The sequence below is a fragment of the Convolutriloba macropyga genome, chromosome 5 (assembly GCF_964194025.1).
Source record: "Convolutriloba macropyga chromosome 5, txConMacr16.3, whole genome shotgun sequence".
Taxonomy (NCBI): domain Eukaryota; kingdom Metazoa; phylum Xenacoelomorpha; order Acoela; family Convolutidae; genus Convolutriloba; species Convolutriloba macropyga.
The window spans coordinates 22,658,803-22,674,051 of NC_134472.1; the positions used below are offsets into that span (position 1 = coordinate 22,658,803).

Here is a 15,249-nt window from a genome sequence, read left to right on the forward strand (position 1 = left end):
GTATAAAGTTCCTAACTTTCTTGCTCTGGGGTAACAAAAATAATTATTATAGATGACACCCCCTCCCCCACTCTCACTCACCCTTGTAGAGCCCAGTCTCAATGAAGAAGCCTCTCTGCTCTAACTGCAGGAACTGTCTCTCTGTCACGTGCTCATATCCACTCTCCCCATCCTCTTTCCCCTCCCTATTTGAGCCCAGAAGGGAACCGTGCGGTGGCTTTGTAGTATCTAAGGAAAACCCAAGCTATGTCTAACAAAAACCAGTAGTACAATGCAGTCGACTCCAGCCAGTAAATCAATTATATGTGACTCGAAAACCTTCACCAGAAAATCTGGCATTCGCCGAGAAGCGTCTAGAGAATTGTGAAGTGACTTCAGCAGAGTTACGTAATCTTGCTTGAAACCCGAACTTCGCAAGTTTTAAGATCTCACACTGTACACAGTAAAATCTGGTACTGCAGAGATTGGGCATTTAAAAGTTGCACCTGTTTGAGAGTTCGAAGCATCATTACAGGAGTTTACACAAAAATGCTAACATCACTCTTTGTCTTACAAACGTTCACAATACAAAAGTTCGTGCGTTCTAAAGGCAATGTTTTCGAAGAGTTGATGTGTTAGTACAACTTCTAGCGTATTCTAAAGTTGTGGCCGGAGAGTAGGAAAAAAATAAGAATATGTATCACTCACAAGGTGTAATGTATCTGTGTACATTCCCTCTCACATCACTCTGCAGCTGCTGTTCAGGAGATATCTCTTCCTCGCCTCTTCCCTCTCCATCCAATCCACTCTTGTTTGCCAGTAACTCCGACAGAAGAACGGACAGACCACATTCTAAACAAAAACGGACTAACGTCGGATAGTCTCTCGAACGACAGCCGGGGCCATTTAAAAGAGAGGAGGCTACAGGATTTTTTATGGATACAAAAATTAGGACCGAGGAGGGGTTCGCTCACATCACCTCCGGCGTAATAATGGACTGAAGCATTAACCACTCGGCTATCAATGCTTTGTGCTAGCTTATCTTGCAGTTTTGTTTCAGTAATAGACGATAGACGATAGCTTAAGCTAATTTCTATATGAGCAATTTAGGTTACACAAAAATAAAGAAGTCACGCATGAAAAAGTCACCCGAGATGTGATATCGAAGGATGCTCCAGAAAAAAAACGGTCAAGCAAAAATTTTGCATAAAAACGACACTCGTTAACAACAATTGCTTCAAACTTCGTTCGTTCAATTAAAAACAAAATAATATTCAACTTAATTTTTCTGTTGAATATTAAAATAAGAAATTGCAATATACACTGCGGGATTAATATCTGTTGTTTACTCGTCGATATGGCTAGGAATTCAGTTTCGCTTTTTTAAAACAAAATAACAGCAATTAAACTATGTAACTGCGCCCACATAATTCTTTTTATTTTGTACTATAATCAGCCCTCTCCATATTGCTAGGCTGTACTTTATCGCTGAGTTTCTACTTAAACACACATCAGTAAGAGCCTTCCTTAATATTGGTCATGCCTAATCAGGATAATTGAAAAACACTTCTTAGATCGAGAAATTTCGTATTAGCATTTTTGTCTCATCAACAGTTCCGGTGAATCGCATGTTTAGAGAAGAGCGAGGCGCAACGCTTTAAGAGAACTGCTCAGAAACTTAATGCCTACCGGGCTGCCTACTTATTGCCTGTTTATACCGTTTTTCAACACCAAGAGTCGGTCAGACAAAATTTTAGTAATCAGAAAACTCACATTAAAAATGAGAACAGCAGGATTAATATATTTGCTACAAACTTCGTTTGAGATCAATTAATAAGCCTTTCAAACTGAAATTCAATTAAAATGGCCATTGAACAAACAAATCATTGTTTCAAGCTCACTTTGAGATCCTTGCATCGCAGATCGGTTTTACGCCAGGTTTTTCTCGCAACGCCGTAGATAAGACCGAACACAAGAGCATAATCTCGTCTTTTTAATCCGTGCTAAAGATTTTTCCGTCCTAATATCATCAATTATGCAGGTGGTGCTGTTTGATACCGAAACATTGCTTCGAAAATTTCGAAATGAAACATTGCTTGAGTGTTGTTCCCTGGCCGCTAGACGTTTGTTTTATCTGGAATTTAACAATGATTGTTGATGTGGTACTTGTACTAACCAGGTCCCACAATAGCCAAGTGCACTTCAGTTGGTGGGGAGAGAAAAGTGGCCTGCTGAGTGATAAGTCTCTCTGCATCCCTCGCTGTGAATCCCGCAACTCTCACCTAAGCATAATGCAATTCAAACATACAAAAGTTAAACTCCTATTACAATTGGCACCCTTTTGATATACTGCGCTTTCAGGTACGGGGGATTTCCTTTAACTAACCTTTTTTGAAAATATGCGAAATTAAAAATCGCCAAGCTTATCTTGTGTTAATTGAAGACCTGATGTTTCTGATGGAATTTAGAAATAAAACTATTGACCAGGCTGTTAAAGGCAAGACTGAAGCGGATAGATATAAATGTCTGTTGTCCTTATTGTTTAAAAGAATGAAACGTTTATTTAACGAGTTTTTTTTTAACGAGTCTCACCTCATTGACTTGCAGGAGAAGGTCGCCTTCGTGAATTTCTCCATTCACACAGCGAGGTTCATCCACTGAGGACACATACAATAATTGTCTCTCACTCGATCCACCAGACACACAAATGGGCAACTGTCCCACTGCTACTATCCCAGGAACAGTTTCCTTTTATGGCTAGTGAGTGCTTTGACGTCTAGCTGCGTTATTACTTAACTTTTGAAGCAAACCGGTTGCGTTAAATCTTAACTGTAGAAAATATATACACCATTTAGTGCAATTTTTGTGGGCTCAAATCATTAATTGCTCTTTTATTCAAACAATCTTTGCGCGGTGAGGAATAATACAAATTCTTCGGAAATAATTATCAATGGAATCAGTGATGAGTACATGAAGTGTTAGATGTCAGGGAGCAACTGACGGAGAATCAGCATCGATGTAATCACAGGTTTGACGAAATATGATTTTGTACCGGCTCTTGATGACCGGCTAAGAGAACAAGAAAAGTATTTAAGTGAAGAGTCGCTCAAAATTTTCAAGCAGCTCAAAAAATCCTTTCAAAATGCCCGCGGGAACCCAATGCTTTGAAATGCTGACGAATGATGATCAAATACTAACTGAGTTTATATGCATCAAAGATATTAATGCGCGAAAAACTGAATAATTGGTAGAAAAAATGTGATTGTTCAAACACCTAATGTTTATTATAAGCAACTGTTAACCGCATACCATCTATATCATTCATATAGAACAAAATATCAAAGAAAAAAAATTTTTGTCATCAAAGGTTTAATTTTTATTTTTATTACCATGTTAAAAAAATGCCTTTTTTCTCTGATGAGGTTTGAAAAACCCAAAGAAATATCCTCAGAAACCCCTTGTTTCGAATCAAAACTCGGATACCGTGTCGCACGTCAACGCCACTTGGAAAATGTTTAAGTACGATAATATTACCTCAGATGAATTATGCAATAACTATTCGTTCTGTTTGAAGTTCTCTTACAAACAAATTGAATGGGAATTTGAAGTCTCGGTTTTTACTTATCTATTTATACATAATAAAGTATGATGGGTCGTAAACTACCGTGACGAAAAGGAAACAGTTCCCGCCTCCATCGTTTTCAGTAGTTCTGGTAGCATTAGAGTTCACTTGGATACCGACTTGTCTGATATGTTCACTCCAGTGGCCTCCTCCTCCACCCTCTGCTGACCTCTCTTCTAATCTCCCACCGTTCCTCAAGTTGTTGTTATAGTTTATATTCTCACGGGAACCCATCCATCCATACCTCAAAATATTCAAATTATTCAGTTCAAAACAATAGATGTCAAAAGGTTGTCACGGAGTCTATATAGCTCTTATAGTCAAGCGGAGAAAGAAGTATAGAACAAACTGGAAACGTCACAATTTTCATTTCAGCTTAACCAAAATATTATGCGTTTATTTCTGTATTTTATTGAGTTCTCCATTGCGGAAAATTTATGCCAAAATTAGATACAAATAAGTAAATTTTTAACGCTTTGCCAAAAAAAATTGAGGGTAAGAAAAGTATTTGAAGTGATCTGATGACGGTGAGAAGAAACAAACGATTTTGTTCTTAAAATTGTTATAATGCGACTGAAAAAAAGCTAAACAAGTTTTCACAAACATCAGCTAAATATAAATAGATGGATTGAATGCAAGTTGGTCGATTTTCTTTCAGTTGAACCTTTTTACTTAAAGATGTTGAATGATGCCAAAACTTCTCAAATTCCGCAAAATAAGTCAGGTAAGATAAGTGGCAGTTCAGTTTAAAGTTTTTGCTTGGGAAACAAAATTAAAAGGTGACTATTTGTTTCACTTCGGTTATTTTGTCTTCATTTCTAACCGTGAGACAGCTTCTTAAAATCCCCGTTAAACACCAATTTAAACGCGGCGACTATTTTCAGAATCAAACAAGAAAGCTCGTGGAGTCTGTCCAAGGCACAGGAAGTTGAAACAGTCAGTCCATAAAAAAACGAAAAATTAAAAATCGAAATAAGATATCTCACCACAAATTGCAATCAGGAAATAAGGTGAAAATGATGTAATTGCAAGACTGACACTATAAAGAAGGTTTACATCGGAACCTTTTGAGGAATTTGAGCATTTTTCAACGTTTGTTGAAAATACAGCCGTTTTCTACAACAGTGGTTTAGGACGAAATGCAAGCAATTTCATTCAAAACTATTGGAGCTTAATTGGGTCTCCTTGCCTAATTTTGGTCTCGTTAAGAAAGAGAATTAATTTCTCCAAATACGCATAATATGGGATTATGAGTAATGATAACATTGCAATGGAGGGGACAGCCAACGAGTATATTCACACCTTCTTTTCAGACTACCCTTGACTCAGAAAAATTTATATCAGAACTGTTTATATCATTGCTATATCTCAGTTTTGCAATTTTATTCGGTTCGACTACAGTGAATATGTACCCTAGACCGTAATAATCATCTTTACAAAGAAACAAACAAGACTTGAAAAACAAACCTTGCTAATTCGTGGTTACACATCAAGTAAGAATCTTTTAAATTATGACAAAAAATTGAAACTTCTTTTGCAGTCAAACCTTTGAAATCGCAAGGTTAGGTTTTATTTCAAGTGACTTCAATTTATTAAATAGTTTAATACAGCGACATTTGATTTAATAACGATCTATTTTTCTTTTGCAAAAACGAATTTCAGTTAATCATCTGCTTTTTGCCTTGTTTCTTTTTCTGTGACATAAAGACCGAAGAGTTCATTGCAAAAACTCTCGCTATAAATAATACTTTTTGACTTTAAGACGAATTTTAAAAACTCGTCGATATGCATATTGTAAACTGATAAAATAGAGTTTTAAGACGAATGTCTTCACAAGTGCCAACTCTTCTTCTATAATGAACGAATTTTAAAAATTTCTTTTGCAAAAGATATATAGAAAGAAGTGCAGAACAGCTGCAGCAACCATACACTAAAATTGCATATTGAATAATAGGATTGACATTTGAATTATAATATTGTATTAAATGTCTTCTTGCCACAAAATGTCTTAATTTTACAACTATACTACAATGCTTGCTCAATCTTTTACATAATCCTTCGATGTCGCTGGCAAGAGACAACCCTGAGTCGATAGAAACAACGAGGAAATTACAAATTGACTGTTTTTTGATTTGTCATAGAATTTAAAACAAAAGAAGTATCGCTCAACGAGTCAGTTGTTTTGATGTTCATCTGCATTGTTTTACTCACATTAACAACCAATCTATTAAATCTTAACCACTCATCAAGTTTTAACAGAACTTATTCGACATCAGTTGTTTGCAGCTGTTAAATTGGTATCATCAGCAAGGAGAATAACATTAGCTTCTTGCAGGCAGAAGGTGAATCATTGACATAGATTTAAAAAAGGTGACGAAGAATTGATCGCTGCGGAACACACCTTACTTGCTCCCAATTTGAGAAACCACCATTTTATAAACTTGTTGTATTCTGTTTTGAAGACAAGATTCGAACCAGCATTCCCCCTCCCCTAATTCCATACAACTCTTAACTATCGAAACATCAAACTATGGTCAATTGATTCGAAAGCTTTCTTTAGATCTAAAAAGGTGTACACAGTACTATTGTTGGTGTGGTATCTCAAATATTCGGTGAACACAACAAGTGCATCAACTGTACTGTATTTGTTTTGAAAACGAAACTGTCTGTTCAAGAAACGAATAAATTTTTCAAAGTAAGCATAAACGAGGTTAAAGATTGTACTTTTGAAAAATTTGCTCCATACGATAAGTAGTGAAATGGGCCTGTAGTTATTTTCATCCAATTTTGATCCAGATTTGTGAAGTGGAAAAACTTTTGCTCTTGTTATTTGTGCAGGAGAAGTAACATTCGAATGAATAATTGATTAGAAAAGTAGTTGATTAGAAAAGTAGAAAAGAGATTCGTACTTTTTGCTGCCGATAATTTAACTAAAACATTAATCACAAAGTATTCATCAATGGAAGATTTATTATCCAGGTCACTTAATGTTTTCTCAATCTCCTTATTTGTTGTTCGGTGTATAAAAATTGAAAGTTGAAGTCTAATAAGAATAGGCACATTGTTAACTGCCAGGTGTTTGCTTATGTCGAAAAAACTTATTGATTGCCATTGCGTTATTTAGGGCTCTTGGGTCAATAAGATCTTCTGCAACTCTTTCCAGTATTGGCACTTGCATTATTGAGGACCCTGCCACTCAACTCCTTTAAAAATTTATAAATCTGCCTTTTGTTAACAATAAAATATCTGAATTTGTTAAGATATTTTTTTTACAATTTCCAAATTCGAAACGTTTTCTCAACGATTTAATTATTTCTAGCATAGGATTATTGTCCGTGTTTTTTTCACTTCTGATGTTGCATGTTCTTTTTGTTCTTAGGTTATTCAATTTGTTGTTCAACCATTTTGGTCTGGTCGAACTCACTTTTTGTACTTGTACTATAGGAGCCAAGCTATAAGGAACGTTCAAAAATGAGTTATGAAAGATCTCGAAAGCAAGAGATGGGTTAAGCGAACGCGCTATTTTCTCTATTTACACTCATTTCTTTATTAAGCTCGACTTAGTAGTTTTTTTAAACTAATAGTGGTTTTTTGACGAAAGAAGTGTCCTAAAAAATGGTTGCCGCTCTTTTGACTCGGTACTAGTTGTCCAGTTTAGCCAAATGGGTATTTTTTGACTCCATGATCCTACGAAACAATCATAAAAAATCTTTGAGATCCTCGTGGCTTGTTATATGACGGTAATGAAAAAATTTGTACCATGGGCAATCACTTCGGCAACAATTGAACAGAAGGATTATCATGTATCTTGATCAAATCGCAATCTCATAGGAAATGCGAATCATAACACCGCCTTGTTTAGTTTTTCTTTTGTTTAAGGTTGCATACTGAGTATACCCTTCTGAACCCTTTCGTCGCCTTCTTGTAGGTTTATTAATTTTACGCTATTCTTTCTGCTATATTTTTCAAGCACTTCAAATTAGCCATTAGATCAACCTTTTGATTCCCAAAATCAATATGAGACTCCATATCTTCCTTTAATTTCTCCAATTTCTTGTTTACTATTTCATCCATCGTTGTTCTTAGTTCAGACCGTAGGGTACTAATTATAGTTGGAATGATGGCATTCACTGCTTTTTGTACTCCTGCCTCAATAGCTTGCAATAAACCTAATTCGCCGATCGCAATTTCTGCAGCAATCAGAATATTAAATGCACGCTTGTTCGAATTAATAACCTGAGTTTCATCCTGATAATTCAAAGTTAGGAACATCTTGGTTTTTGTCATCTTCAACCGTAAACGCTTCCAAACTTGTGAATTTCTGCTTCTTCGCTACAAATTTTCGCGGACTTAAAGGATTGAACAACGGAAAATTGAACAGGCTATATAAATATAAGACGACAAAACGAAGGGGTTAAAACTTGAAAGATATTGGAATTTAAATAGAGGATGTAACTAGAAAACGATAAGCTGTTTGTTTCTTTGAAAAAAAACGAAGCCTCTGCAGATTCACTCTCAAGATCACACCAAGACAATAGTCTCAAATGCTACCTAAGAGAGAAACTCACAAAGGGTTAAAGAAACGCACCTTAGTCAGCACGTAATGAGTTCTTCCTTCTCTTCCCTCTGTTTCAGTTCTTTTTTCTTTAGGCTTTTGGATTTCCTTTTCTTTTTTCTTTAGGCTTTTGGATTTCCTTTCCTGTGACTTCGCTAGCGTTAATTTTTTGAAATTTTGTGTTTTAGGATAAACTATACAAAACTTAGTTCAACATTGAAGTCGGGATGCACCTTTAAGAGTTCGTTCTGATACAAACTTGTTACCTTTTTTCGACCAGAAAGCAAGTGTTTGTTCATCGAATTAACTAAGCACAATCTTAATTCTCACAGTCTTTCAAAAAAGATCAGGAGTTACAATTCTCCTGTAATAAACAATTGCCTTGAAGTGATGTTGAAACCTCTTGAACGTTGGAAGGAGTTCGTCGATACTTTGCGGAGTATTATTGTTGCTACAGTGGCTGGTAATCGAGTTGTTCAGAACGCCATGCCAAATAATTATGTAATTAAATCAAGTTTCTGTTTAAGCTTACCACGTTATAACAATTTTGTAAGTTTTTGTGTGCAGATTAACAATTCCGATCGAAACTGAGGCCCGGTTTTGGAAAAGTTGTTTTAATTATCTCTTGCTTCAATGGATAAGAGGAAATCCCAATCGCTTTCTGAAAACCTCTGGCTCCAACAATGAAAACCATTTAACATAAACCGGATACAATGAAAACTCGCTCTTATCGTTCACTGACAACATAAGCGAAATCAATTTTTAACCAAAAACTAAAATCCCCTATAATGGGGCTAACTAATCGAAAATCCGGCCTCTTTCACCGTGTTATAGTTCAACCCAGAGCTGAAATACAGAAATACAATTAAATAGCCTCCCGGGTGCTATTGGATACTATTTAATGAGTTTATCACAAAAATTAGGCTTGTTATTGTTCAATTAGACTAATTCGTCAAAATTTCTATCAATTTCAAATTAATTTGAAAAATTTGATTCAAATTGGATTATGTTTTGGATTTTTGATGAATTTTGGATCTAATTTTTTGAAATAAAAATTTGATTTTTCTCTTACAATCTCCTGGAATTGTCACCCATTTTCTGTAAGGTTATGTTATTACAGTCATCTAATAGGATTTTTTTAAAAAAAAAATAGCTTGTTGCTTTGAAGCTAATATTAATATATCAATATTTAAGCTTGCACTGGTTTTATGTTCCTTTTCATTGAGTCACGGCTTTGAGATGCCATACTAAATTTTATGCTTTGCGATGACGTGCTTTTGATTCAAGGCGTGAGATACATTCTTGTTGATTTTTGTAGAATCATGCCTAAACAGTAACAGTTTACCTTTATTCCCAATCATCTGATTCAGTTTCTGCAAAAATTTCTGCTCATCATGAATTTTGTTTCAAACAAAAGATTTTTTAGCAAGTACGTGCGACTGTATAGTAAGAGCTGTTATAAACCTTTTTTTATTTGATTCGTGGCAAAAGAAGCAATCCTCAAATTAAGTTTTTGTCATCTTAAGTGATTTCATCGTCAGGAAACAAAGGACAGACAGTTCGCATATTTTATCATCGATTAAGTTCCTCAGAATCTTTGTTGTACAATTGCACGGTGCCGCCCAGCAATCAGACGAACAGCAAATTTTATAATGTGAAAGATAACACGAAGAAAGGCATAAAGAACCGGTCTCCGTCGAAATCTATGTTCTAACAAATAATGTTTTTGATGCATTAAATATCAAAAGCTTAAGAAAAATTAACAGTACTTAACTAATTAACTAATAATAAAAAATAACTAATAATAAAATAGAAAAGAAAATTAACTAATAATAAAAATAGAAAAAAATCCTTGCATCACTGACGCCAAAATAATTAGAAGGATAAAATTCCAAATGATTAAAACACTAGGATGAAAATATAGCCGGCAGATTGCCGTAAAATAGCCGCGATAGACGCTTGTGGCTTTCCGTGGAATTGAAACAACTAGAAAAATAAGAGAGACAGATTGACCACTAGTCCTTTAATAGACCACTAGGCTTTTTGGGTTAGATCCGGACTATCAATTTAATGAGACATATATGCTCTATAAGGAAAAACCCCCAACAGAGCTATTTCAAATTTAATATTCTTACTAAAGAACCTAATTGTTCAATATTCTTAGTACCCTTATTTTTTTAGTCTTTGAATCAAAAGACGCAAACTTAAGCAGCTGAAAGCTATTCTTAGTCAATTTCAGATAATTTGAAACCAAGCATTTTTGTAAAAAGTAACCGACCAACGTCGAGCGCATTGCTCTCAAACGACCGGAGCTGTTGGCTTAGGTGGTATCCAACTGGAGCTGAGGGATGCTAGCATAAGGGGAGGGGGTCAAGCTTGTTTTTAGAGGGGCAGAATTGGCAGGGCTGGACGAAAAGGGGGTTCAAATTGCCAGGTGGAGGGTGTGTGTTGGGGTCAACTGTGAGTGTAGGCTGAACGAGAGGGGAGACCAAATCGCCAAGTGGAGGAGCGCGAATAAGGAGTATTTTCTTTTTTTCTTTGGGGGGGAGGGGGGTGAACGGAAGAATGGAAAGTGGAAGGCGTGCCTGAGGGGGTCACAATTTAAGAACAGCTCTTCACACCAGGAAATTGTCGCCACCATGATGAACCGCATACAGAGAGACCAGTAAGGTGTTAGACTCTAAGAGAGCTGCTCAGTCACTTAATGAGCTCAGGGCTTTACCTGTTATCCCTTTTTTGAGGACGAAAAGCGAAAAGACCCAGACGAGACAAAAAGCCTGTCAAGCAAAAAAAAGGCATAAAAACCACAGTACTTATAATTGGTACAAGCTTTGTTTGAGATTAATTAAAAACATTCACAAAATTTACACAATAAATAATAAAAATGTCGGCTGCCGCTATTCTTGAAGCTAAACAACCGAGAACAATATTTTTGTTGAAGAGAAAAATAAATGACAGCTCAAAAGCTTTTGAGTCAGAAAAAAAAACAAGAGAAACTGATCAGAAAAACAGAAAATCGCAAATTTTACAAACTTTTAAATTCTTCAAATAATTTCGTCCAAAAATTTGCTTTTGATAAAAGATAGACAATACTGCAGGCCAACAGAAACCTTGTTTGACATATAAGAATAAAACAAGCACAAAACTTTAAAATTACGGGAAAATTGATAATATTCTAGATAATTGTGTACTCAACAACCATCAAGTGATGCTGAAAACTAACTGATAAAGCTAAATGTGACATCTGCAAAGCTTTCGGAAACTTTATTGGCAGCCCTTTTAGCTCAAAAAGCACAGATGACAAAGATTCGGAAAGGTGAGAAATTACAAAACTACACTTATTTCGGTTAAAACTGGCATAAAACATTTCAAATATTGTTTTTAGTTTAAAAATGAACTTTGCAGTTGAATTTTGCAGATATGATTTTTCAAAAATAACTTATTTCCTTATATTGATATACAATTCTCAATTATGCAAATTGTCGAAAAAGTACCAAAATCAGGTGAAGTGAATTTAATAACAGCAAAATAATGGAACCAGCAGATAAAAGCTCAAAAAAAACTGTTCAGCAAAAAGCAAAAGAAAAAGCCCAGTCAGATCATATTGCCTCTTTAAGCATTTTTTGTCTCTGAATTTGCCAAAGATAAAAGGATCTGAGAAGTAATTGCTGAACGGTTGCATGTTTCATATTGATTATTGACCAAAAATTGTTTTAGTTTTGGCCGCATAAAATTTTGTAAAAAGGATTTTACTGATTATAGAGAATATGGATCCCAAACTCTTCTTCCAGTCGTAAAAACCAATAACAAAACTACCTAAAAAACTTTCCTAAAGTTTATCACAGTACTTGTCAGAAATTTATTCTTAAACTACCAGAGCTCCAATTGTCATCTTGTTTTAATAACAAAAGACAGGCCTGTGAGAAGAGAACATCACCTTTGTACCATTAAAACAACGTACCATTTAAAAAAACAGAAAAAATTTTAATAATTTTAATATGAAAGAAAATGTATTTCATCTATCTGAAGCGGAGGTAATCAAATACCGATCCCCTAGGAGCCTAAAAAAACTTAGTTAGTTTCAATTAACCACCTTCCAATTATTATTTTTTTACTACAATATGCTGTAGTAGACATGAGGATAAAAATCTTACACAAATACTAGCAAATAAAATATTTGCTGTACATATCCATGAAGATCCATGATCACTTTCATCAGTAAAATCCCAATCTACAAAACAATGTCAATATACTCGTATAGAAAATGATTTGTATCAAAATTTTCGGAGAGAAGATAGTAGTGCTTTGTGGTTCACGCCGGTTTTTAAAAGATATTTTCAAGAGAAAAGTTTGTTCGAAAAAACTCGCTAGAGGAGACATATATTTTTTAATCTGATGGGTATTTCAGAAATGCTCTTTTAGCATCGGTGCGAATTTTTCTTTCCAATTAAATTTGTGGAAGAGAGTTTTAGTATTTAGCATTAGGGTCTTCTGAAGACTTTTCCGCTTATATTTTTTGGTTTCGACATACAATTTTAGAGTGGTCAATTCGAAGTTTTAGCCGATTGTATTGGCTGTTTTCATTTTTAAATAGCTTGTTGAAGCTAAAGTGGCTTTATATTCTACAAAATAATTTTTTACTAAATTTTATTTAACTTTTGAAAGCTTATGTGACTCGGTTGTGAACCAAACTTGCGATTGAGATTTGACAATTCAATAAAGCGGTTTATCATATGTCGAACAAAACCCTTTTCATTGTCTGACATCTCTAAAAAATCCCGAAACATCAAAATATTCTTGATACTCAAAAGTTTGGAATCTTTTCATATAGATCTCAGAATTTTTATATAATCCCGAAGGTCGGAACGAAATTGGAGCCAGTCTATGCAGTTTTTGAAGATACTAAAAAGACCTACTTGCAAAAGGGTTATAAAATCATAGAATTCAAGGATTCTCCTGGTTAACTGTTGATTGGTTTCGAAATGTAGTGCAAGAAACGAGAGCATCTCTAATCGGACGAAGAAATTCAAACATGGAAAAACAAGGGATTGGTAACATTAAATTTAGGAAAAGTAAATTTGATTAAAGTACATATGTTCTATTTTACAAATGTATATATACATAATACAGAGGGTGGTAAAGTAAAACTAATGACAATAATAACTCAAACAGCTTGAAGGTAGCAATAATTGACGAGTGAGTTGCTGTATCAATTAGCGTAATGCGTCTAAGCAACCATATCTCTATCTAATTTAGGGTTACGAACAACAAAAACAACGACAATAATAAACATTAAAAATTAGCACCATTAAGTAATGTTAAGTGCACTAGTATCAATTAATACTAAGCACAGATACTTTCTTTCTCTCCTTGACCCATTTGGCAAAGTTAAAAAGAGAGCGATGAAATAAACAACTAAACAAGACAAAAGCAATCAGAGGAAGACGCGACATTTAAAAGCGGAGACAAACAACAACAACAATTTTGTATATCTTATATTCATTGCTCCATCCATTGATCCGTTGTTAGTAAGTCCTGAAGTAAGTTGACTTCTGCTGCATTCATCCACTTCAGATCGAGATTCCCATATTTGGTCACTCTTTTTCCTTTACTGTTTAATGAATACGCGCGCATGTTTGTGTGTGTTTGTGCATGTAGGTTAGAGGTTGGTGTGGTCATCATGGTTTAATATCCACTCAATTAAAACTGATTGAATCTATGGTTAAGTTCCATGTGAGTTGTACTGGGTATTGATTGATCAATTGAAGACTAGCGACAGTAGCGCATTGATTTTCTGAAGAACTCCTGCTCAATTTCATTCAACACACGATGATGCAAATTCTACCAATCGAAAGATACAAAAACAGTGTCCAATCAACTCCATTAAGTTGACAAAATCCTCTTCACTCGAGTCTGTTTATTATCATTCCGCGAACGGTTCATTTCTAGAAAATTCATTCTTTTCTATGGATTTTGGGACAGAAATGGAGGTGTTTTGTATCACGGATAAAATTGGGTTCTAGCGGGGTTGTTGAGATAAGAGTACTTGCGTAACGATAAGTTTGTGGGACTGGGATAAGGGAAATAAAGGGAAGGGGGTATGGAAGGCAGCAACGAATTAGATAGTTGGGGTTGGGCTGAGAAATTAAGTAAACTACTGCGTAGGTGTGTTGGCGAATGTGTGAGAGTGGCTAGAATTTGATCATGTTGACATAGCTGCCCGTATAGATATTGGGCATTTCCCCGAAGCAGGTCTGGACCATGTGCACTGTGTTCAAATTGCGGAGCCGTCTCTCGTAGTCAATCAGCTGCTTCCAGAAGCCATTGTTTGGCCTGAACAGATGTTACATCATCACGCACAAGATCATAGACAACAAAAAGAAACAAAATTAAGACTTAAGCTTCAAAGTAGAAAAAAACAAATAGTTTAGTTTTACCACTGATAATTTGGGCTCAATTGGTTATTTTCTCACCAATTCACTCAATAATTTTGAATCACCCTGAAAAAATCAATTCAGTAATGGTCAAATTCAACCCTCTGGTCAAATATGGTCTGAATTTGTGTAGAGACTTACAAAAGAATTGTGAAAATCTACTTTTCCGAAAACATTTCTGGATCTTTTCAACAATTGCCCCCCCCTTTTGCAAAAGGGGGGCCTATTCTTGAATAGAATTTAAGCGAGCGATTTATTAACCAATCAGAGACGACTAAACTTTCCGTGTATGCTCATACTGTGTTAAACTGGATAGAATAAAGTGCGCCATGCTAGGGCAATTAGCCGAATTGGAATACAAAGCGAAAAGAATTTCCGACTGGCGGGTCGGTGGGCGCGCTTCGCGCGCGTCGCGGCTTCGCCGCGATAATCGACCCACGATTTCCGGATTACATCCTACAGTGCGTGAGAGGCATGGCCGTGAACAGCGGTCCGCAATTGCGCTGAAACCATTTTTCGGCTATCAAAACTGTAGGCCAACTAATATTGTGGTAAAGTATAGCACAGAAGGGGAGGCGATTCTCTACTAGGTACCAAAGGGGGGGCAATTGTTGAAAAGATCCACATTTCTTAATGAAAGCAAAAATATACTACCAACT

The 15,249-nt window shown here is 35.5% G+C and overlaps 3 protein-coding genes across 5 annotated transcripts in view; 1 reads left to right on the forward strand and 2 right to left on the reverse strand.

The window, feature by feature from the left end:
- The window catches only part of LOC142339242 (uncharacterized), an 83,504-nt gene extending 79,623 nt beyond the window's left edge, over positions 1 to 3,881 (reverse strand). The window contains exons 1-5 of one of the 2 annotated variants that reach the window (XM_075389103.1): positions 3,670 to 3,881; positions 2,572 to 2,705; positions 2,156 to 2,261; positions 688 to 831; positions 82 to 228 (exon numbers count right to left, since the gene is read on the reverse strand). In XM_075389103.1, the coding sequence (XP_075245218.1) occupies positions 82 to 228; positions 688 to 831; positions 2,156 to 2,261; positions 2,572 to 2,705; positions 3,670 to 3,835 (697 nt within the window). In that variant the 5' untranslated portion in view covers positions 3,836 to 3,881. The remainder of the gene's footprint in view (positions 1 to 81; positions 229 to 687; positions 832 to 2,155; positions 2,262 to 2,571; positions 2,706 to 3,669) is intronic. The other variant, XM_075389102.1, reaches the window with a different exon arrangement.
- Positions 1 to 15,249, forward strand: part of LOC142339250 (dolichyl-diphosphooligosaccharide--protein glycosyltransferase subunit DAD1-like) — a 277,073-nt gene that overhangs the window by 32,755 nt on the left and 229,069 nt on the right. The gene's annotated exons all lie outside the window — the stretch shown is intronic.
- LOC142339234 (dual specificity protein phosphatase 18-like) overlaps positions 13,200 to 15,249 on the reverse strand; it is a 29,630-nt gene continuing 27,580 nt past the window's right edge. Inside the window, exons 4-5 of the mRNA XM_075389092.1 lie at positions 14,369 to 14,489; positions 13,200 to 13,961 (exon numbers count right to left, since the gene is read on the reverse strand). Of these exons, the coding sequence (XP_075245207.1) occupies positions 13,926 to 13,961; positions 14,369 to 14,489 (157 nt within the window). The 3' untranslated portion in view covers positions 13,200 to 13,925. The remainder of the gene's footprint in view (positions 13,962 to 14,368; positions 14,490 to 15,249) is intronic.